This window comes from Copadichromis virginalis, linkage group LG22 (genome assembly GCF_057382275.1).
Source record: "Copadichromis virginalis isolate Kocher_CV1m ecotype Utaka linkage group LG22, C_Virginalis_male_GT1.1, whole genome shotgun sequence".
Taxonomy (NCBI): Eukaryota; Metazoa; Chordata; class Actinopteri; order Cichliformes; family Cichlidae; genus Copadichromis; species Copadichromis virginalis.
The window spans coordinates 9,850,492-9,874,825 of NC_140638.1; the positions used below are offsets into that span (position 1 = coordinate 9,850,492).

Below are 24,334 nucleotides of genomic sequence, written 5' to 3' on the forward strand. Positions count from 1 at the left end.
TTCATTCACTGCTTCACCCTTCACGTGTGCTCAGCTCCTTCTGACAACATCATGGCTCATTTATAATTTCGCTTTCAGCCCGTTTGCAGTAAAAGTCATTGTGTGAGCATCCAGGAATAAGCTAATGACCCCTGTGGCTGAAACAGATTAAGCCTTGTCATAGAATAAAATGGTCTTTTGGAGCTTGACAGACTGTAGATTAAACATGCGGTGCATTAATTCACTGCATTGAGGTCGTGGACAGTAATTTATGGCAGCAATTTAAAATCCTCCAGCAGAGTCTAAAACACTTTACAGAGACTGGTTAACGGAGGAGTTCACTGGAGGAAGGACATGTCTCTTTACTGTCTTTTAGCATCTGTTCTTAAAAACAAACCAGCTGCACAGTTTGTTGCAGGCTCTGCAGCAAAGCTGAAGCCCTCTATGGAGCTTTAAAATCAGTCCTTTAACACATCTTAAGGTTTAATTTGAATCAAAAAGACGAATGTTACCAAATAAAACCAAGGGAGGTACAAAAGTACAACATTTATTGCAGAATACAGTTAAGTAAATAGAAATACTTGAGTAAAGTAGAATCTAAGCTGGGGCGCTTCTGCTGTTGGTTTGTTTTCTATCAGTGCAACACTGCCACCTTGTGTTTAAACTGTGGGGGGACAAGGGAAAAGTGAAATTTGGATCTTCTCCAGCTTTGATGGCACCATGCCTTTGCTTCACTTCAGTCTATCCACAGTCAGGTTAATTTCTCACCAAGATCTTGCACTGATGAAGCACATCCCAAAGATTCTCAAAGGGGTCAAAATATGGACTTGATGATCCAAGTGTGAAAATGATGCCTCCTGCTCCCCAAACCACTCTTTCATGGTTTGATCCTGGTTAATCATTTTGGAACACACACACACACACACACACACACACACACACACACACACACACACACACACACACACACAAAACAGAAAACCATAAGAAGTCCTGTTTGCAGTTTGCCACAAGCCATGTGGGGGACACAGCAAACATGTGGAAGAAGGTGCTCTGGTCAGATGAGACCAAAAGGGAACTTTTTGGCCAAAATGCAAAACACTGTGTGTGGCGGAAAACTAACACTGCACATCACTCTGAACACACCATCCCCACTGTCAAATATGGGGGTGGCAGCATCATGCTCTGGGGGTGCTTCTCTTCAGCAGGGACAGGGAAGCTGGTCAGAGTTGATGGGAAGATGGATGGAGCCAAATACAGGGCAATCTTGGAAGAAAACCTCTTAGAGTCTGCAAAAGACCTGAGACTGGGGCAGAGGTTCACCTTCCAGCAGGACAACGACCCTAAACATAAAGCCAGGGCAACAATGGAATGGTTTAAAACAAAACATATCCATGTGTTAGAATAGCCCAGTCAAAGTCCAGATCTAAATCCAATCGAGAATCTGTGGCAAGATCTGAAAACTGCTGTTCACAAACGCTGTCCATCCAATCTGACTGAGCTGGAGCTGTTTTGCAAAGAAGAATGGGCAAGGATTTCAGTCTCTAGATGTGCAAAGCTGGTAGAGACATACCTGGTCAAACTTAAGCTCTCCTCTGTCTGCAGCAAACTTGCAGGCAGCAGCTTCTCCCCCCTCGCTCACATGCGTAAGTGCTCAGTCGCCTAGTGCCCAAGCTCGGATCATACCAAAATTAGGGGGAATTTACGACTGTGCGCTATGTGCTTCGAATATTGTATAGTTTTTGTTTTATACAGTTGTCAGTCAGGCATCTAACTATGAGACAAATTACACTCCAAAAAACCCCGGGCTTCTGAAACAACAGCCCGGGCTTAAGCCCAGTAATGTCCCACTTGTCAGTCTGGACAGCCCTGACCACCAACCGAAACATATTCATGTCATGAAAGCATATTTTTTAAAAATGGCTAAGCAAACACAGCCAATAACCTTCATTCTGATGATCTGCAGAATGATTTGGGCACAAAACAAATTTCACTGTTCAAAAACTTGCAAACTATATACTGTGTGGACAGTGTGGACTGATCATATCCCACAAACTAAGTTTGTGCAGACTAAACTGTCTTTGTATTCACTTACACAACATGTCTCTCAGGATTAACTGGAGTCATCAGCAACAGCATAGAGCAATCAGGTCTCAAGTCTAATAACAGAAGACAGGAAAAGATCAATAAAGAAACAACTTCCCCAAACCAAAGCACAAATGAAACAATAAGTAAAACAGGTTGATCTAAAGTATAATTAAAGCTCAGCCTGATTAATATAAATGTCACTGACAATTATTAATATATTGGAAAACCAAAATAGTTACCACTCAGTTGATGACTTTCTGCCCAACTGCTTCTTCTTACAGACTTGTAAGGGTTTGATGTAACCTGGGGAGTGCTGGTCCCGAGCCTCAAAGACCGTAAGAAGCAAGCAGAGGGAGAAAAAACAGAAAATTATTTAGAAACTGATTTGATCCTTAATGGCTGTGCAGCAGTTATAACTTACAACACAGAAGGTCAATGTAGTAGACCTCATACAACCAAATTAGACTAGCACATATAGTACTAAAATCCTCTATTACTGTGTCTGAATTTGTGGCATTAACACTGTTAGTTTAGGCCTAAAGAGATGTGTTTAAAGAAAAGACCACCTAACTTAAATGTAATCATTGCACGCTTGTTAAAAGCTAACTTTCAATATATAAAGTCTCTAATAAGCACAATTACCAGATAAAACATATGGCAGTGTTTATATGTGACACAGGCAACCCCAACATGTTCTGATGATTCAACAGTGGGATTTAGCTTCATTATTTAGAATATAGAAGAAGCTATAAAGCCAACATAGACTTTAACCATTTAGCAAGCCACGAATCTGGTTTATGGCTTTGGACTTTCACAACAAAAAATGTGTCTAAACACATGTTTTAACAAAACAAATACTGTTGTTGTTCTTCTTCTTATTGTTTAAAATGTAATTACACAGATATGTTTGTTAAATGTAAAAGCAGTTTGCTTATGGCTAAAGGCTAGATTCGACATTAATAGATGCCACAGATGTTCAAAAGCTGCCTCAAAGCATTCAAATAAATACAGGGGTTAAGAATAAACGGTTCATATGTTAGAAAGTTTTATATGGACTAAAAACAAGCCCCCAACCTTAACGGCTGCACCTTTCGAAAAGGTTTCTTCTGGGCTCTTATATAATAGCTGCTCACTTTTCTATTTCAATTAATCAAAATAAAGTTTCACTTTTTAAAACTGTGGGGTTAATTTGAAGTAACAGGAGCCGAGAGGCAGCAGCAACGTTAGGCTAACACTAGCTAGCTAGCAAGATCATAAATCTGGTGCTAAACTGAGAGAAGGCACAAAAGCAGTTTGAATAACAGTAAACATTTACTCACCAAATCAGTATATAACGTAAGGAATCACAGCAATGACAAGCGGCTCGATAAAACCATTCTCCACAACGACTTTCCATGAAGTTCGTCTTGAATCGCTAACGAAGAAGAATAAAACCAGCCAAGTGCAGATGAGGTGGGCGAAGATGAAGCAGGGCAGCACGGAGGCGAAAGGAGCGAGGGCAGTGAGACGAGATGAGAAACAGTGTGACGGCCTTTAAGTTCTGGAAAAATATAAACAAAAATCAATAGAAAGCCTTCAACCTGGTTTTATTTAGATTTGTTTAGATTGTGTTCCCCCTCAGACTGACACATCTGAATTAAAACTGATAAACAGGATTTAAAAGGACACTGAGCAGCAGATCAGTCCGTGTAGAAACAGGACATAAGGTTAAGGAACAGGGGGGATCATTTGATTGTGGTCATTTTTTGATCTGACTCAGTGATGCTGGCTTCTCTCCTGGACACATCTTCCCTTTGCATGCAATTCACTGATGTAGAATAGGTGTAACACGGTGAAGGACCAGGGCGCCTGACTGTAGCATGATAAATAATAAGCTAATCAGAATTGCTTCGCCTACGGAGGCCGAATGTTTGAATAAAACACAGGAAACAGAAATAGAGCCCAAAAATAAATATATTATTTATGTTAAGTTGATGCTGAGTTTATAGACAGATATACAAAAAATAAATATGCAAATATATCACAACAAAAACAATAGTAATAATACAAAACAGCTCATTCCTCATTTCCCCTTTAATTTAATGACTGATATGTTGAAATGGTTTGACACACAGTGAAATGATTTAATGCTCAGCAGGAAGTGCATATTCAAATTCATCTCCACATTAAGATGAGTGTAGCCTGGAAAATGGTTAGCCACACAGGACACAAACACTGGGGTTCTTAATGTGCAGTTTTTATTGTCAATAACCAAAAATGTCCTTTGACCTTTACTTTTGTCAAACAGCAGCCATGTGGACTTGTACTGAACACTGACAACATGAGAGGTAACGTGGCCAAGTAACAGAATAAACGATTTTTAAAAAAAGATGTGCCGGCACAATATGAGGAAGAAAGGAAATGAAATAAAATACAAAACACAAAAATACGGCAGTGGCCTCTGTCTGTGCAGAACAAAATACAAAGAGCTAAATCACACAAGGCTCCTTTAAAAAAAAAAAGTGGAAGTGTTACATACATTTTCTATAAACACTGATATTCCACAGCAATCTCAGCTCACTTGGAATACTGCAGCACACAGCTCACAACTTATCCCTTGCATGCAGAAAATAGCCGCTCATACACATACAGGTCCTTTGCATCATCCATTTCAGAAACACATCATCTTGTTAAAATACTGATGTTTTACCACTGCACTACAATTATACCAATATCTTTCAACGAGTTATGTGCATATTTAACAATTCCTTACCAACAATTTAACTTCTTCACAACAATCCGATCCACATCCACAAATAAAAGTAAACAGGAAGTCCCAAGATGCATTTCTTGGTAAGTTTTTTTGGGGAAACTGCAGGTAAAGCCTTAAGCACTGCTCCCCCCGTGACCACAATATGTAACTACACAAACCAATAAAATTAACAGGTTCAAGTGCACATAACATGCAGATAACATGCAGATAACAAAAGAAATAGCACAAGAAATAACATAAAATTACTCAATAACATTGTTGTCTTAACATACATGGAAATAAAGAAACAACATTTTAAGACCCTGTTTTGAACCTTATATGGATATTTGGTTAACTGAAGGTTAACTGGCATGTTTTCTGCTACTGCAAACATACGAAATCCCATCTCATCTTTAGGTTGCTGCTCTGCGCTGGTCCTTTTCAGCTCATCTTTGTCAGGATTTGGATGGAAGACTTTATAATAAATAACTTTAAGTATTAGACCGAGGACGTAAACTGCAATAACACAGGCAGCTGTGATTAAAGCGTGCATGGGCTGTATCACAAAATCAGGAAGATGTTTGCTCATCTTCCAGCACCACACAGCACAGAGGATGCAAATATCAGTCATTATCAGTCAATAACCAGCATTTTTCCATCTACAGAAAATGAAAATGGACTTTCTTTTGGTACTGTCACGAATACCTCGTACATTAAGGGATAGTATTTTTAAGGAACTGAAATGTAAGTCTGCCATAGGGGAAGAAGGGAACAAATAAAGTGAACTGGATGTCTGTTATTAAATTAACTGAAACTTGTAACGTGCTAAGGTATAAACACCTAAAGAAGATGCTCTCAAAAGGGAACAATAAGTTTTCAGTACCTCAGTAAAATTTATCAGACTGTTTTTTCTTTTTTCAATGAAGTGACCAAAATGCAAATTAATCGAGCCATGACGTCAGAAGCTCTGTTCTTTGTGGGCGTTACCTATTTTCAATCAGACAATGGGGAACGTTGTTGTGGGCGGGGCCTGTTTCAAAGATGAAAGGCAAGAGAATCAGGCTTGTGACATCACAGTCAACCCAACTCTATAAATAGCAGGTGAGACCCACACAGGACAAGCACGTTTCTTACAGTCACGAGCGATTCACTGGATGAACTTTTGTTCTGCTGCCCTCAGTCATATCTGAATATCTGTTTCATTGTAACACCGTAGCGTTGTTTCAAATGTCAAAAATGAGCAACCAAAAAGCAAACCCACAATTTGTGTGCACTTTGCCAAAGAGTACACTGGACAGCCTTATTCAGGTGAGGAAAGCCTTCCAAAACACTCTCTCTGAAAATAACATTTTAAAAGAGGATACAAAGACAGCCAGACAGCAAATCAAACAGCTGATGGCCCAAATTTCCCTGATGCGTGCCGAGCTGGACCAGTATGAGATCCAAGCTGGAGAACTCACTGATGAATCAGTGTCACGCAAAGTGGAAATGAGCAGCGCCACCAAAGAAAAAGGGGATCAGACTTGTTCAGGTCAGACCAACAACTTTGACCTTGACATGAACTGTCTGAAACAGCAGCTTCAGCAGAGGGACAGCGAAATCCTGACCCTGAAACAGGAGAAGGACAGTCTGTCTCCCGAACCTGCACAGCTTCAGACACACGAGAATCCCAAAGTTGTGTGCACGCTGCCAAAGAGTATAGTGGACGACCTTGTTCGGGTTAGGAAAGCCTTCCTAAAAGCTCTGTCCGAAAATAAACGTTTAAAAGAGGATTCAAAGACAGCCAGACAGCAAATCAAACAGCTGATGGCCCAAATTTCCCTGATGGGTACCAAGCTGGAACAATTTAAGATCCAAGCTGGAGAAGAAAAGGAGGAACAGACCATCGCCTTTGACCTTGAAATGAACTGTGTGAAAGAGCAGCTTGGGCAGAGTGACAGCAAAATCCTGATCCTGAAACAGGAGAAGGAAAGTCTGTCTGCTGAGCTCGCACAGCTTCAGAAACACCAGGCCTCTCTGGCAGACACTCTGTGGAATGAGAAAAAACACAGAGAGAATCTGGAGCAGGAGAAGAAAGTGCTGGAGGAAGAAAGTAAAGTCCTGGAAGAGCAGAAAGTGGTGAAGGACACAAAAGAAATTCAGAAAATTCTGGACGAGCAGACCCAAGAATTAGTGGAGGCAAAGACTGAGACAGTAGAGACGGCAACCCCAGAGTCGCCCTCATCAGAAACCCTCCAGGTGTATCACAGTGCAGATGAGACCAAACAAATACTGGAGACAAAGGCTGAAACATCAACACTGGAGAAAACACTGAAAATGGAGGATAAGTTGCGCGTCAACAGACTGATCCAGTCGGTGGTTTTTCAGGCCATAGAAAAAGTCTCCTCTAAATACAAGCTCTTCACAGAGCGCCTCACTCCCGACTGCATCAGCGATCGCCTGATTGAGAAAATCTGGCCTGATGTTGAGAAGAAACATTTGGATCTGTCCCCAAAACGGCTGAAAAATCTAGACAAGGCCATTCTCAAGAATCTTTCCAAAGCACATAACTGCAAGGAAAAATATTTGATTTTTAATCTGAGGGAACAGCTTGATAATATTACTGTCCCAGCCTTCACCGAAAAGCTGTTGTCATTACCAAGAAGAGTCCTCAGTGTCTCTAAACACAGAGAAGAGTACAAGGAAGTGGTGAAAAACGTCACTAAAGATCTGGTAATGCACGCTATGAGCCAAGAAAATGAGACGACAACATGGCGTCCAGGAACATCAGATTTTGTTATACAGAAGCTTTCCCATAAGATCTGGAACAAAATTCTGTCCAAAAACTACAAAATGTCCTTGGAGAACATTGAACAACTCGCCCTGACGGTGTACAACGAACTCCATGACAGGTGGGATTCTCCAGCACTCTTATTGAAGTCAAGCAACCCAGTGGTTGACGAAGCAATCGTCAAAAGCTTCAAAAAACACGCCAAACTGAGGAGCCAAAACATCATCTTTAGGGCTTTCTCGTGTGCACGCTAAAATTGAACTGACACGTGCATGCCACTATGTGGCAAAACTCTTAAAGTGGCTTAAAATATTCATTTAAATTGGGCATCTAAATTTAATTTTAAAACCAGGTGGTTAAAAAGAACCCCTCTTCTTCTCCCAACTTCCTTCCCTCATCACCAACTGGCCGAGGCAGATGGCCACCCCATCCCAGAGCCTGGGTCTGCCGGAGGTTTCTCTCTTTTCAAAGAGAGTTTTTCCTTCCCACTGTCGCCAAAGTGCTTGCTCTAGGGGGTTGGACTTTTTGTGCAATATTGTAGGGTCTTGACCTTACAATATAAAGCACCATGAGGGAAGTGTTGTTGGAGTTTGGTGCTGTTTCTTAGCTCAAAATGTCCAATTACAACAGGACATTTTGAGTTCAGAAACAGCACCAAACCACAAAATAAAATAAAATAAAAATAAAAAATAAAAAAGAACTTTGAATTTGTGCTTTGTTCTATTTGCTGTAAATTTGCTAAGAATGTCATATCAGATTAGAATTGTGTGTCTCAATATCATGTATCGTAGCATCGCCCTGTAGTTCAATTTGAAGTGGATGTCACAGTAATGTCTTTCTGTATGTGTGAAAAACACGGGAGACACTCAAAGTATAACCGGTGTTTGAGGTTAGCTGGTTGCATTTGTTTAGATATTCTACTCTCCGTGTTCCAGATCCCCAGAATTGATATTTTCACCAAATGGTCTTTTCTGCCTGCCAGTGTGTCATGCAGTTTTCAAGATTAAAGACTTTGGATAAGAAGAAAAATAAATCCCCACTCCTGGAAATGCATCTAGCCTTCATAACAATATTATTTACAGACAATTAATTATTTTAATTTTGAATAGAAAGCCTTCAACCTGGTTTTATTTAGATTTGTTTAGATTGTGTTCCCCCTCAGACTGACACATCTGAATTAAAACTGATAAACAGGATTTAAAAGGACACTGAGCAACAGATCAGTCCATGTAGAAACAGGACATAAGGTTAAGGAACAGGGGGGATCATTTGATTGTGATCATTTTTTGATCTGACTCAGTGATGCTGGCTTCTCTCCTGGACACATCTTCCCTTTGCATGCAATTCACTGATGTAGAATAGGTGTAACACGGTGAAGGACCAGGGCGCCTGACTGTAGCATGATAAATAATAAGCTAATCAGAATTGCTTCGCCTACGGAGGCCGAATGTTTGAATAAAACACAGGAAACACAAATAGAGCCCAAAAATAAATATATTATTTATGTTAAGTTGATGCTGAGTTTATAGACAGATATACAAAAAATAAATATGCAAATATATCACAACAAAAACAATAGTAATAATACAAAACAGCTCATTCCTCATTTCCCCTTTAATTTAATGACTGATATGTTGAAATGGTTTGACACACAGTGAAATGATTTAATGCTCAGCAGAAAGTGCATATTCAAATTCATCTCCACATTAAGATGAGTGTAGCCTGGAAAATGGTTAGCCACACAGGACACAAACACTGGGGTTCTTAACGTGCAGTTTTTATTGTCAATAACCAAAAATGTCCTTTGACCTTTACTTTTGTCAAACAGCAGCCATGTGGACTTGTACTGAACACTGACAACATGAGAGGTAACGTGGCCAAGTAACAGAATAAACGATTTTTAAAAAAAGATGTGCCGGCACAATATGAGGAAGAAAGGAAATGAAATAAAATACAAAACACAAAAATACGGCAGTGGCCTCCGTCTGTGCAGAACAAAATACAAAGAGCTAAATCACACAAGGCTCCTTTTAAAAAAAAAAAAGTGGAAGTGTTACATACATTTTCTATAAACACTGATATTCCACAGCAATCTCAGCTCACTTGGAATACTGCAGCACACAGCTCACAACTTATCCCTTGCATGCAGAAAATAGCCGCTCATACACATACAGGTCCTTTGCATCATCCATTTCAGAAACACATCATCTTGTTAAAATACTGATGTTTTACCACTGCACTACAATTATACCAATATCTTTCAACGAGTTATGTGCATATTTAACAATTCCTTACCAACAATTTAACTTCTTCACAACAATCCGATCCACATCCACAAATAAAAGTAAACAGGAAGTCCCAAGATGCATTTCTTGGTAAGTTTTTTTGGGGAAACTGCAGGTAAAGCCTTAAGCACTGCTCCCCCCGTGACCACAATATGCAACTACACAAACCAATAAAATTAACAGGTTCAAGTGCATATAACATGCAGATAACATGCAGATAACATGCAGATAACATGCAGATAACAAAAGAAATAGCACAAGAAATAACATAAAATTACTCAATAACATTGTTGTCTTAACATACATGGAAATAAAGAAACAACATTTTAAGACCCTGTTTTGAACCTTATATGGATATTTGGTTAACTGAAGGTTAACTGGCATGTTTTCTGCAGAATACAGTTAAGTAAATAGAAATACTTGAGTAAAGTAGAATCTAAGCTGGGGCGCTTCTGCTGTTGGTTTGTTTTCTATCAGTGCAACACTGCCACCTTGTGTTTAAACTGTGGGGGGACAAGGGAAAAGTGAAATTTGGATCTTCTCCAGCTTTGATGGCACCATGCCTTTGCTTCACTTCAGTCTATCCACAGTCAGGTTAATTTCTCACCAAGATCTTGCACTGATGAAGCACATCCCAAAGATTCTCAAAGGGGTCAAAATATGGACTTGATGATCCAAGTGTGAAAATGATGCCTCCTGCTCCCCAAACCACTCTTTCATGGTTTGATCCTGGTTAATCATTTTGGAACACACACACACACACACACACACACACACACACACACACACACACACACACACACACACACACACACACACACACACACCAGAAAACCATAAGAAGTCCTGTTTGCAGTTTGCCACAAGCCATGTGGGGGACACAGCAAACATGTGGAAGAAGGTGCTCTGGTCAGATGAGACCAAAAGGGAACTTTTTGGCCAAAATGCAAAACACTGTGTGTGGCGGAAAACTAACACTGCACATCACTCTGAACACACCATCCCCACTGTCAAATATGGGGGTGGCAGCATCATGCTCTGGGGATGCTTCTCTTCAGCAGGGACAGGGAAGCTGGTCAGAGTTGATGGGAAGATGGATGGAGCCAAATACAGGGCAATCTTGGAAGAAAACCTCTTAGAGTCTGCAAAAGACCTGAGATTGGGGCAGAGGTTCACCTTCCAGCAGGACAACGACCCTAAACATAAAGCCAGGGCAACAATGGCATGGTTTAAAACAAAACATATCCATGTGTTAGAATAGCCCAGTCAAAGTCCAGATCTAAATCCAATCGAGAATCTGTGGCAAGATCTGAAAACTGCTGTTCACAAACGCTGTCCATCCAATCTGACTGAGCTGGAGCTGTTTTGCAAAGAAGAATGGGCAAGGATTTCAGTCTCTAGATGTGCAAAGCTGGTAGAGACATACCTGGTCAAACTTAAGCTCTCCTCTGTCTGCAGCAAACTTGCAGGCAGCAGCTTCTCCCCCCTCGCTCACATGCGTAAGTGCTCAGTCGCCTAGTGCCCAAGCTCGGATCATACCAAAATTAGGGGGAATTTACGACTGTGCGCTATGTGCTTCGAATATTGTATAGTTTTTGTTTTATACAGTTGTCAGTCAGGCATCTAACTATGAGACAAATTACACTCCAAAAAACCCCGGGCTTCTGAAACAACAGCCCGGGCTTAAGCCCAGTAATGTCCCACTTGTCAGTCTGGACAGCCCTGACCACCAACCGAAACATATTCATGTCATGAAAGCATATTTTTTAAAAATGGCTAAGCAAACACAGCCAATAACCTTCATTCTGATGATCTGCAGAATGATTTGGGCACAAAACAAATTTCACTGTTCAAAAACTTGCAAACTATATACTGTGTGGACAGTGTGGACTGATCATATCCCACAAACTAAGTTTGTGCAGACTAAACTGTCTTTGTATTCACTTACACAACATGTCTCTCAGGATTAACTGGAGTCATCAGCAACAGCATAGAGCAATCAGGTCTCAAGTCTAATAACAGAAGACAGGAAAAGATCAATAAAGAAACAACTTCCCCAAACCAAAGCACAAATGAAACAATAAGTAAAACAGGTTGATCTAAAGTATAATTAAAGCTCAGCCTGATTAATATAAATGTCACTGACAATTATTAATATATTGGAAAACCAAAATAGTTACCACTCAGTTAAAGACTTTCTGTCCAACTGCTTCTTCTTACAGACTTGTAAGGGTTTGATGTAACCTGGGGAGTGCTGGTCCCGAGCCTCAAAGACCATAAGAAGCAAGCAGAGGGAGAAAAAACAGAAAATTATTTAGAAACTGATTTGATCCTTAATGGCTGTGCAGCAGTTATAACTTACAACACAGAAGGTCAATGTAGTAGACCTCATACAACCAAATTAGACTAGCACATATAGTACTAAAATCCTCTATTACTGTGTCTGAATTTGTGGCATTAACACTGTTAGTTTAGGCCTAAAGAGATGTGTTTAAAGAAAAGACCACCTAACTTAAATGTAATCATTGCACGCTTGTTAAAAGCTAACTTTCAATATATAAAGTCTCTAATAAGCACAATTACCAGATAAAACATATGGCAGTGTTTATATGTGACACAGGCAACCCCAACATGTTCTGATGATTCAACAGTGGGATTTAGCTTCATTATTTAGAATATAGAAGAAGCTATAAAGCCAACATAGACTTTAACCATTTAGCAAGCCACGAATCTGGTTTATGGCTTTGGACTTTCACAACAAAAAATGTGTCTAAACACATGTTTTAACAAAACAAATACTGTTGTTGTTCTTCTTCTTATTGTTTAAAATGTAATTACACAGATATGTTTGTTAAATGTAAAAGCAGTTTGCTTATGGCTAAAGGCTAGATTCGACATTAATAGATGCCACAGATGTTCAAAAGCTGCCTCAAAGCATTCAAATAAATACAGGGGTTAAGAATAAACGGTTCATATGTTAGAAAGTTTTATATGGACTAAAAACAAGCCCCCAACCTTAACGGCTGCACCTTTCGAAAAGGTTTCTTCTGGGCTCTTATATAATAGCTGCTCACTTTTCTATTTCAATTAATCAAAATAAAGTTTCACTTTTTAAAACTGTGGGGTTAATTTGAAGTAACAGGAGCCGAGAGGCAGCAGCAACGTTAGGCTAACACTAGCTAGCTAGCAAGATCATAAATCTGGTGCTAAACTGAGAGAAGGCACAAAAGCAGTTTGAATAACAGTAAACATTTACTCACCAAATCAGTATATAACGTAAGGAATCACAGCAATGACAAGCGGCTCGATAAAACCATTCTCCACAACGACTTTCCATGAAGCTCGTCTTGAATCGCTAACGAAGAAGAATAAAACCAGCCAAGTGCAGATGAAGTGGGCGAAGATGAAGCAGGGCAGCACGGAGGCGAAAGGAGCGAGGGCAGTGAGACGAGATGAGAAACAGTGTGACGGCCTTTAAGTTCTGGAAAAATATAAACAAAAATCAATAGAAAGCCTTCAACCTGGTTTTATTTAATTTGTTTAGATTGTGTTCCCCCTCAGACTGACACATCTGAATTAAAACTGATAAACAGGATTTAAAAGGACACTGAGCAGCAGATCAGTCCGTGTAGAAACAGGACATAAGGTTAAGGAACAGGGGGGATCATTTGATTGTGGTCATTTTTTGATCTGACTCAGTGATGCTGGCTTCTCTCCTGGACACATCTTCCCTTTGCATGCAATTCACTGATGTAGAATAGGTGTAACACGGTGAAGGACCAGGGCGCCTGACTGTAGCATGATAAATAATAAGCTAATCAGAATTGCTTCGCCTACGGAGGCCGAATGTTTGAATAAAACACAGGAAACAGAAATAGAGCCCAAAAATAAATATATTATTTATGTTAAGTTGATGCTGAGTTTATAGACAGATATACAAAAAATAAATATGCAAATATATCACAACAAAAACAATAGTAATAATACAAAACAGCTCATTCCTCATTTCCCCTTTAATTTAATGACTGATATGTTGAAATGGTTTGACACACAGTGAAATGATTTAATGCACAGCAGAAAGTGCATATTCAAATTCATCTCCACATTAAGATGAGTGTAGCCTGGAAAATGGTTAGCCACACAGGACACAAACACTGGGGTTCTTAATGTGCAGTTTTTATTGTCAATAAACAAAAATGTCCTTTGACCTTTACTTTTGTCAAACAGCAGCCATGTGGACTTGTACTGAACACTGACAACATGAGAGGTAACGTGGCAAAGTAACAGAATAAACGATTTTTAAAAAAAGATGTGCCGGCACAATATGAGGAAGAAAGGAAATGAAATAAAATACAAAACACAAAAATACGGCAGTGGCCTCTGTCTGTGCAGAACAAAATACAAAGAGCTAAATCACACAAGGCTCCTTTAAAAAAAAAAAAAGTGGAAGTGTTACATACATTTTCTATAAACACTGATATTCCACAGCAATCTCAGCTCACTTGGAATACTGCAGCACACAGCTCACAACTTATCCCTTGCATGCAGAAAATAGCCGCTCATACACATACAGGTCCTTTGCATCATCCATTTCAGAAACACATCATCTTGTTAAAATACTGATGTTTTACCACTGCACTACAATTATACCAATATGTTTCAACGAGTTATGTGCATATTTAACAATTCCTTACCAACAATTTAACTTCTTCACAACAATCCGATCCACATCCACAAATAAAAGTAAACAGGAAGTCCCAAGATGCATTTCTTGGTAAGTTTTTTTGGGGAAACTGCAGGTAAAGCCTTAAGCACTGCTCCCCCCGCGACCACAATATGTAACTACACAAACCAATAAAATTAACAGGTTCAAGTGCACATAACATGCAGATAACATGCAGATAACAAAAGAAATAGCACAAGAAATAACATAAAATTACTCAATAACATTGTTGTCTTAACATACATGGAAATAAAGAAACAACATTTTAAGACCCTGTTTTGAACCTTATATGGATATTTGGTTAACTGAAGGTTAACTGGCATGTTTTCTGCTACTGCAAACATACGAAATCCCATCTCATCTTTAGGTTGCTGCTCTGCGCTGGTCCTTTTCAGCTCATCTTTGTCAGGATTTGGATGGAAGACTTTATAATAAATAACTTTAAGTATTAGACCGAGGACGTAAACTGCAATAACACAGGCAGCTGTGATTAAAGCGTGCATGGGCTGTATCACAAAATCAGGAAGATGTTTGCTCATCTTCCAGCACCACACAGCACAGAGGATGCAAATATCAGTCATTATCAGTCAATAACCAGCATTTTTCCATCTACAGAAAATGAAAATGGACTTTCTTTTGGTACTGTCACGAATACCTCGTACATTAAGGGATAGTATTTTTAAGGAACTGAAATGTAAGTCTGCCATAGGGGAAGAAGGGAACAAATAAAGTGAACTGGATGTCTGTTATTAAATTAACTGAAACTTGTAACGTGCTAAGGTATAAACACCTAAAGAAGATGCTCTCAAAAGGGAACAATAAGTTTTCAGTACCTCAGTAAAATTTATCAGACTGTTTTTTCTTTTTTCAATGAAGTGACCAAAATGCAAATTAATCGAGCCATGACGTCAGAAGCTCTGTTCTTTGTGGGCGTTACCTATTTTCAATCAGACAATGGGGAACGTTGTTGTGGGCGGGGCCTGTTTCAAAGATGAAAGGCAAGAGAATCAGGCTTGTGACATCACAGTCAACCCAACTCTATAAATAGCAGGTGAGACCCACACAGGACAAGCACGTTTCTTACAGTCACGAGCGATTCACTGGATGAACTTTTGTTCTGCTGCCCTCAGTCATATCTGAATATCTGTTTCATTGTAACACCGTAGCGTTGTTTCAAATGTCAAAAATGAGCAACCAAAAAGCAAACCCACAATTTGTGTGCACTTTGCCAAAGAGTACACTGGACAGCCTTATTCAGGTGAGGAAAGCCTTCCAAAACACTCTCTCTGAAAATAACATTTTAAAAGAGGATACAAAGACAGCCAGACAGCAAATCAAACAGCTGATGGCCCAAATTTCCCTGATGCGTGCCGAGCTGGACCAGTATGAGATCCAAGCTGGAGAACTCATTGATGAATCAGTGTCACGCAAAGTGGAAATGAGCAGCGCCACCAAAGAAAAAGGGGATCAGACTTGTTCAGGTCAGACCAACAACTTTGACCTTGACATGAACCGTCTGAAACAGCAGCTTCAGCAGAGGGACAGCGAAATCCTGACCCTGAAACAGGAGAAGGACAGTCTGTCTCCCGAACCTGCACAGCTTCAGACACACGAGAATCCCAAAGTTGTGTGCACGCTGCCAAAGAGTATAGTGGACGACCTTGTTCGGGTTAGGAAAGCCTTCCTAAAAGCTCTGTCCGAAAATAAACGTTTAAAAGAGGATTCAAAGACAGCCAGACAGCAAATCAAACAGCTGATGGCCCAAATTTCCCTGATGGGTACCAAGCTGGAACAATTTAAGATCCAAGCTGGAGAAGAAAAGGAGGAACAGACCATCGCCTTTGACCTTGAAATGAACTGTGTGAAAGAGCAGCTTGGGCAGAGTGACAGCAAAATCCTGATCCTGAAACAGGAGAAGGAAAGTCTGTCTGCTGAGCTCGCACAGCTTCAGCAACACCAGGCCTCTCTGGCAGACACTCTGTGGAATGAGAAAAAACACAGAGAGAATCTGGAGCAGGAGAAGAAAGTGCTGGAGGAAGAAAGTAAAGTCCTGGAAGAGCAGAAAGTGGTGAAGGACACAAAAGAAATTCAGAAAATTCTGGACGAGCAGACCCAAGAATTAGCGGAGGCAAAGACTGAGACAGTAGAGACGGCAACCCCAGAGTCGCCCTCATCAGAAACCCTCCAGGTGTATCACAGTGCAGATGAGACCAACCAAATACTGGAGACAAAGGCTGAAACATCAACACTGGAGAAAACACTGAAAATGGAGGATAAGTTGCGCGTCAACAGACTGATCCAGTCGGTGGTTTCTCAGGCCATAGAAAAAGTCTCCTCTAAATACAAGCTCTTCACAGAGCGCCTCACTCCCGACTGCATCAGCGATCGCCTGATTGAGAAAATCTGGCCTGATGTTGAGAAGAAACATTTGGATCTGTCCCCAAAACGGCTGAAAAATCTAGACAAGGCCATTCTCAAGAATCTTTCCAAAGCACACAACTGCAAGGAAAAATATTTGATTTTTAATCTGAGGGAACAGCTTGATAATATTACTGTCCCAGCCTTCACCGAAAAGCTGTTGTCATTACCAAGAAGAGTCCTCAGTGTCTCTAAACACAGAGACGAGTACAAGGAAGTGGTGAAAAACGTCACTAAAGATCTGGTAATGCACGCTATGAGCCAAGAAAATGAGACGACAACATGGCGTCCAGGAACATCAGATTTTGTTATACAGAAGCTTTCCCATAAGATCTGGAACAAAATTCTGTCCAAAAACTACAAAATGTCCTTGGAGAACATTGAACAACTCGCCCTGACGGTGTACAACGAACTCCATGACAGGTGGGATTCTCCAGCACTCTTATTGAAGTCAAGCAACCCAGTGGTTGACGAAGCAATCATCAAAAGCTTCAAAAAACACGCCAAACTGAGGAGCCAAAACATCATCTTTAGGGCTTTCTCGTGTGCACGCTAAAATTGAACTGACACGTGCATGCCACTATGTGGCAAAACTCTTAAAGTGGCTTAAAATATTCATTGAAATTGGGCATCTAAATTTTATTTTAAAACCAGGTGGTTAAAAAGAACCCCTCTTCTTCTCCCAACTTCCTTCCCTCATCACCAACTGGCCGAGGCAGATGGCCACCCCATTCCAGAGCCTGGGTCTGCTGGAGGTTTCTCTCTTTTCAAAGAGAGTTTTTCCTTCCCACTGTCGCCAAAGTGCTTGCTCTAGGGGGTTGGACTTTTTGTGCAATATTGTAGGGTCTTGACCTTACAATATAAAGCACCATGAGGGAAGTGTTGTTGGAGTTTGGTGCTGTTTCTTAGCTCAAAATGTCCAATTACAACAGGACATTTTGAGTTCAGAAACAGCACCAAACCACAAAATAAAATAAAAAATAAAAATAAAAAAAACTTTGAATTTGTGCTTTGTTCTATTTGCTGTAAATTTGCTAAGAATGTCATATCAGATTAGAATTGTTTGTCTCAATATCATGTATCGTAGCATCGCCCTGTAGTTCAATTTGAAGTGGATGTCACAGTAATGTCTTTCTGTATGTGTGAAAAACACGGGAGATACTCAAAGTATAACCGGTGTTTGAGGTTAGCTGGTTGCATTTGTTTAGATATTCTACTCTCTGTGTTCCAGATCCCCAGAATTGATATTTTCACCAAATGGTCTTTTCTGCCTGCCAGTGTGTCATGCAGTTTTCAAGATTAAAGACTTTGGATAAGAAGAAAAATAAATCCCCACTCCTGGAAATGCATCTAGCCTTCATAACAATATTATTTACAGACAATTAATTATTTTAATTTTGAATAGAAAGCCTTCAACCTGGTTTTATTTAGATTTGTTTAGATTGTGTTCCCCCTCAGACTGACACATCTGAATTAAAACTGATAAACAGGATTTAAAAGGACACTGAGCAACAGATCAGTCCATGTAGAAACAGGACATAAGGTTAAGGAACAGGGGGGATCATTTGATTGTGGTCATTTTTTGATCTGACTCAGTGATGCTGGCTTCTCTCCTGGACACATCTTCTCTTTGCATGCAATTCACTGATGTAGAATAGGTGTAACACGGTGAAGGACCAGGGCGCCTGACTGTAGCATGATAAATAATAAGCTAATCAGAATTGCTTCGCCTACGGAGGCCGAATGTTTGAATAAAACACAGGAAACAGAAATAGAGCCCAAAAATAAATATATTATTTATGTTAAGTTGATGCTGAGTTTATAGACAGATATACAAAAAATAAATATGCAAATATATCACAACAAAAACAATAGTAATAATACAAAACAGCTCATTCCTCATTTCCCCTTTAATTTAATGACTGATATGTTGAAATGGTTTGACACACAGTGAAATGATTTAATGCTCAGCAGGAAGTGCATATTCAAATTCATCTCCACATTAAGATGAGTGTAGCCTGGAAAATGGTTAGCCACACAGGACACAAATACTGGGGTTCTTAATGTGCAGTTTTTATTGTCAATAAACAAAAATGTCCTTTGACCTTTACTTTTGTCAAACAGCAGCCATGTGGACTTGTACTGAACACTGACAACATGAGAGGTAACGTGGCAAAGTAACAGAATAAACGATTTTTAAAAAAAGATGTGCCGGCACAATATGAGGAAGAAAGGAAATGAAATAAAATACAAAACACAAAAATACGGCAGTGGCCTCTGTCTGTGCAGAACAAAATACAAAGAGCTAAATCACACAAGGCTCCTTTAAAAAAAAAAAGTGGAAGTGTTACATACATTTTCTATAAACACTGATATTCCACAGCAATCTCAGCTCACTTGGAATACTGCAGCACACAGCTCACAACTTATCCCTTGCATGCAGAAAATAGCCGCTCATACACATACAGGTCCTTTGCATCATCCATTTCAGAAACACATCATCTTGTTAAAATACTGATGTTTTACCACTGCACTACAATTATACCAATATCTTTCAACGAGTTATGTGCATATTTAACAATTCCTTACCAACAATTTAACTTCTTCACAACAATCCGATCCACATCCACAAATAAAAGTAAACAGGAAGTCCCAAGATGCATTTCTTGGTAAGTTTTTTTTGGGGAAACTGCAGGTAAAGCCTTAAGCACTGCTCCCCCCGTGACCACAATATGTAACTACACAAACCAATAAAATTAACAGGTTCAAGTGCACATAACATGCAGATAACATGCAGATAACAAAAGAAATAGCACAAGAAATAACATAAAATTACTCAATAACATTGTTGTCTTAACATACATGGAAATAAAGAAACAACATTTTAAGACCCTGTTTTGAACCTTATATGGATATTTGGTTAACTGAAGGTTAACTGGCATGTTTTCTGCTACTGCAAACATACGAAATCCCATCTCATCTTTAGGTTGCTGCTCTGCGCTGGCCCTTTTCAGCTCATCTTTGTCAGGATTTGGATGGAAGACTTTATAATAAATAACTTTAAGTATTAGACCGAGGACGTAAACTGCAATAACACAGGCAGCTGTGATTAAAGCGTGCATGGGCTGTATCACAAAATCAGGAGGATGTTTGCTCATCTTCCAGCACCACACAGCACAGAGGATGCAAATATCAGTCATTATCAGTCAATAACCAGCATTTTTCCGTCTACAGAAAATGAAAATGGACTTTCTTTTGGTACTGTCACGAATACCTCGTACATTAAGGGATAGTATTTTTAAGGAACTGAAATGTAAGTCTGCCATAGGGGAAGAAGGGAACAAATAAAGTGAACTGGATGTCTGTTATTAAATTAACTGAAACTTGTAACGTGCTAAGGTATAAACACCTAAAGAAGATGCTCTCAAAAGGGAACAATAAGTTTTCAGTACCTCAGTAAAATTTATCAGACTGTTTTTTCTTTTTTCAATGAAGTGACCAAAATGCAAATTAATCGAGCCATGACGTCAGAAGCTCTGTTCTTTGTGGGCGTTACCTATTTTCAATCAGACAATGGGGAACGTTGTTGTGGGCGGGGCCTGTTTCAAAGATGAAAGGCAAGAGAATCAGGCTTGTGACATCACAGTCAACCCAACTCTATAAATAGCAGGTGAGACCCACACAGGACAAGCACGTTTCTTACAGTCACGAGCGATTCACTGGATGAACTTTTGTTCTGCTGCCCTCAGTCATATCTGAATATCTGTTTCATTGTAACACCGTAGCGTTGTTTCAAATGTCAAAAATGAGCAACCAAAAAGCAAAACCACAATTTGTGTGCACTTTGCCAAAGAGTACACTGGACAGCCTTATTCAGGTGAGGAAAGCCTTCCAAAACACTCTCTCTGAAAATAACATTTTAAAAGAGGATACAAAGACAGCCAGACAGCAAATCAAACAGCTGATGGCCCAAATTTCCCTGATGCGTGCCGAGCTGGACCAGTATGAGATCCAAGCTGGAGAACTCACTGATGAATCAGTGTCACGCAAAGTGGAAATGAGCAGCGCCACCAAAGAAAAAGGGGATCAGACTTGTTCAGGTCAGACCAACAACTTTGACCTTGACATGAACTGTCTGAAACAGCAGCTTCAGCAGAGGGACAGCGAAATCCTGACCCTGAAACAGGAGAAGGACAGTCTGTCTCCCAAACCTGCACAGCTTCAGACACACGAGAATCCCAAAGTTGTGTGCACGCTGCCAAAGAGTATAGTGGACGACCTTGTTCGGGTTAGGAAAGCCTTCCTAAAAGCTCTGTCCGAAAATAAACGTTTAAAAGAGGATTCAAAGACAGCCAGACAGCAAATCAAACAGCTGATGGCCCAAATTTCCCTGATGGGTACCAAGCTGGAACAATTTAAGATCCAAGCTGGAGAAGAAAAGGAGGAACAGACCATCGCCTTTGACCTTGAAATGAACTGTGTGAAAGAGCAGCTTGGGCAGAGTGACAGCAAAATCCTGATCCTGAAACAGGAGAAGGAAAGTCTGTCTGCTGAGCTCGCACAGCTTCAGCAACACCAGGCCTCTCTGGCAGACACTCTGTGGAATGAGAAAAAACACAGAGAGAATCTGGAGCAGGAGAAGAAAGTGCTGGAGGAAGAAAGTAAAGTCCTGGAAGAGCAGAAAGTGGTGAAGGACACAAAAGAAATTCAGAAAATTCTGGACGAGCAGACCCAAGAATTAGTGGAGGCAAAGACTGAGACAGTAGAGACGGCAACCCCAGAGTCGCCCTCATCAGAAACCCTCCAGGTGTATCACAGTGCAGATGAGACCAAACAAATACTGGAGACAAAGGCTGAAACACCAACACTGGAGAAAACACTGAAAATGGAGGATAAGTTGCGCGTCAACAGACTGATCCAGTCGGTGGTTTCTCAGGCCATAGAAAAAGTCTCCTCTAAATACAAGCTCTTCACAGAGCGCCTCACTCCCGACTGCATCAGCGATCGCCTGATTGAGAAAATCTGGCCTGATGTTGAGAAGAAACATTTGGATCTGTCCCCAAAACGGCTGAAAAATCTAGACAAGGCCATTCTCAAGAATCTTTCCAAAGCACACAACTGCAAGGAAAAATATTTGATTTTTAATCTGAGGGAACAGCTTGATAATATTACTGTCCCAGCCTTCACCGAAAAGCTGTTGTCATTACCAAGAAGAGTCCTCAGTGTCTCTAAACACAGAGAAGAGTACAAGGAAGTGGTGAAAAACGTCACTAAAGATCTGGTAATGCACGCTATGAGCCAAGAAAATGAGACGACAACATGGCGTCCAGGAACATCAGATTTTATTATACAGAAGCTTTCCCATAAGATCTGGAACAAAATTCTGTCCAAAAACTACAAAATGTCCTTGGAGAACATTGAACAACTCGCCCTGACGGTGTACAACGAACTCCATGACAGGTGGGATTCTCCAGCACTCTTATTGAAGTCAAGCAACCCAGTGGTTGACGAAGCAATCGTCAAAACCTTCAAAAAACACGCCAAACTGAGGAGCCAAAACATCATCTTTAGGGCTTTCTCGTGTGCACGCTAAAATTGAACTGACACGTGCATGCCACTATGTGGCAAAACTCTTAAAGTGGCTTAAAATATTCATTGAAATTGGGCATCTAAATTTAATTTTAAGACCAGGTGGTTAAAAAGAACCCCTCTTCTTCTCCCAACTTCCTTCCCTCATCACCAACTGGCCGAGGCAGATGGCCACCCCATCCCAGAGCCTGGGTCTGCCGGAGGTTTCTCTCTTTTCAAAGAGAGTTTTTCCTTCCCACTGTCGCCAAAGTGCTTGCTCTAGGGGGTTGGACTTTTTGTGCAATATTGTAGGGTCTTGACCTTACAATATAAAGCACCATGAGGGAAGTGTTGTTGGAGTTTGGTGCTGTTTCTTAGCTCAAAATGTCCAATTACAACAGGACATTTTGAGTTCAGAAACAGCACCAAACCACAAAACAAAATAAAATTAAAAATAAAAATAAAAAAACCTTTGAATTTGTGCTTTGTTCTATTTGCTGTAAATTTGCTAAGAATGTCATATCAGATTAGAATTGTGTGTCTCAATATCATGTATCGTAGCATCGCCCTGTAGTTCAATTTGAAGTGGATGTCACAGTAATGTCTTTCTGTATGTGTGAAAAACACGGGAGACACTCAAAGTATAACCGGTGTTTGAGGTTAGCTGGTTACATTTGTTTAGATATTCTACTCTCCGTGTTCCAGATCCCCAGAATTGATATTTTCACCAAATGGTCTTTTCTGCCTGCCAGTGTGTCATGCAGTTTTCAAGATTAAAGACTTTGGATAAGAAGAAAAATAAATCCCCACTCCTGGAAATGCATCTAGCCTTCATAACAATATTATTTACAGACAATTAATTATTCTAATTTTGAATAGTGAAATGCCAAACACTGAAATGATTTAATGCACAGCAGAAAGTGCATATTCAAATTCATCTCCACACTACAATGAGTAATACCTTCAGATATATCTGTGGCTAATCAGACAAAAGGTCAGAGTGCTACAAAACAGAGCCACGTGATCTTTATAAAACATTCTACATGACTCGGTCTCTTTCTAGTCGTCCTGTTCTCGGCCAGCTTCCTCATTCTTTTATTGCAGTGTGCTGATGGGGCAGACGGACAGTGGTCTGCTATGTTTTCTGCAACTGCAAACATGCAAAATCCCACCTCATCTCCGGGTTGCTGCTCTGTGTTGGCTCCTTTTAGCTCATCTTTGTCAGGATTTGATTTGCTTTGGTACCTGGTCAAACTTAAGCTCTACTCTGTCTGCAGCAAACTCGCAGGCAGCAGCTTCTCCCCCCTCACTCACATTTGTTAGTGTTGTGCTCAGTCGCCTAGTGTCTGAGCTTGAATTATACCAAAATTAGGGGGGATTTACGACTGTGCGCTATGTGCTTCAAATATTGTGTCGTTTTTGTTTTATACAGTTGTCAGTCAGGCATCTAACTATGAAACAAATTCGAAGATCCTGGGCTTCTGAAACAGCAACCCAGGCTTAAGCCCAGCAAGCCCGTCGCCGCCGATGAAGGCTCCCCCAGCCTGAGCCTGGCTCTACTGGAGGCCTCTTCCTGTTAAAATTGAGTTTGTCCTCTCTGCGGTCACCAACTGCTGCTCAGAGGGGATTGTTTTCTCTCTAATATTGTAGGCTCTTTAGCTTACTGAGGATATGACTTAGAAAAAAATGAATTACTGAAATATGAAGACAAAAACTAATTTTTTTATACATATTTGAGAAAATTGTGTCTTAAATTTTACAGACACTACAAC

General features: G+C 40.2%; 2 protein-coding genes and 1 long non-coding RNA gene across 3 annotated transcripts; 2 read left to right on the forward strand and 1 right to left on the reverse strand.

Annotated features, from left to right (window-relative positions):
• Positions 1-510: 510 nt before the first annotated feature.
• On the reverse strand, positions 511-2,309 carry LOC146682723 (uncharacterized). The gene is made up of 2 exons (XR_014917365.1): positions 2,075-2,309; positions 511-869 (listed from the first exon to the last, which is right to left on the reverse strand). It is a non-coding gene; the product is annotated as an uncharacterized LOC146682723 (long non-coding RNA).
• An 87-nt stretch (positions 2,310-2,396) lies between these two features.
• Positions 2,397-10,036, forward strand: LOC146682724 (uncharacterized). Its single transcript, XM_085445147.1, has one exon. It carries the CDS (start codon positions 6,026-6,028, stop codon positions 7,820-7,822), a length of 1,797 nt encoding a protein of 598 aa, XP_085301273.1. The 5' UTR covers positions 2,397-6,025; the 3' UTR covers positions 7,823-10,036.
• Positions 10,037-13,406: 3,370 nt separating this feature from the next.
• Positions 13,407-23,013, forward strand: LOC146682725 (uncharacterized). The gene is made up of 2 exons (XM_085446970.1): positions 13,407-17,537; positions 20,724-23,013. The coding sequence occupies exons 1-2, from the start codon at positions 15,754-15,756 to the stop codon at positions 22,585-22,587; spliced, it is 3,648 nt and encodes a 1,215-aa protein (XP_085303096.1). The 5' UTR covers positions 13,407-15,753; the 3' UTR covers positions 22,588-23,013.
• The last annotated feature ends 1,321 nt before the right edge of the window (positions 23,014-24,334 follow it).

Coding starts and splice junctions, on each gene's coding strand:
- LOC146682724 (XM_085445147.1), top strand. CDS start 6,026: ATGTCAAAAATGAGCAACCAAAAAGCAAACCCACAATTTGTGTGCACT.
- LOC146682725 (XM_085446970.1), top strand. CDS start 15,754: ATGTCAAAAATGAGCAACCAAAAAGCAAACCCACAATTTGTGTGCACT. Junction 17,538..20,723: donor ATCATCTTTAGGGCTTTCTC/GTGTGCACGCTA, acceptor CACTGGATGAAC/TTTTGTTCTGCTGCCCTCAG.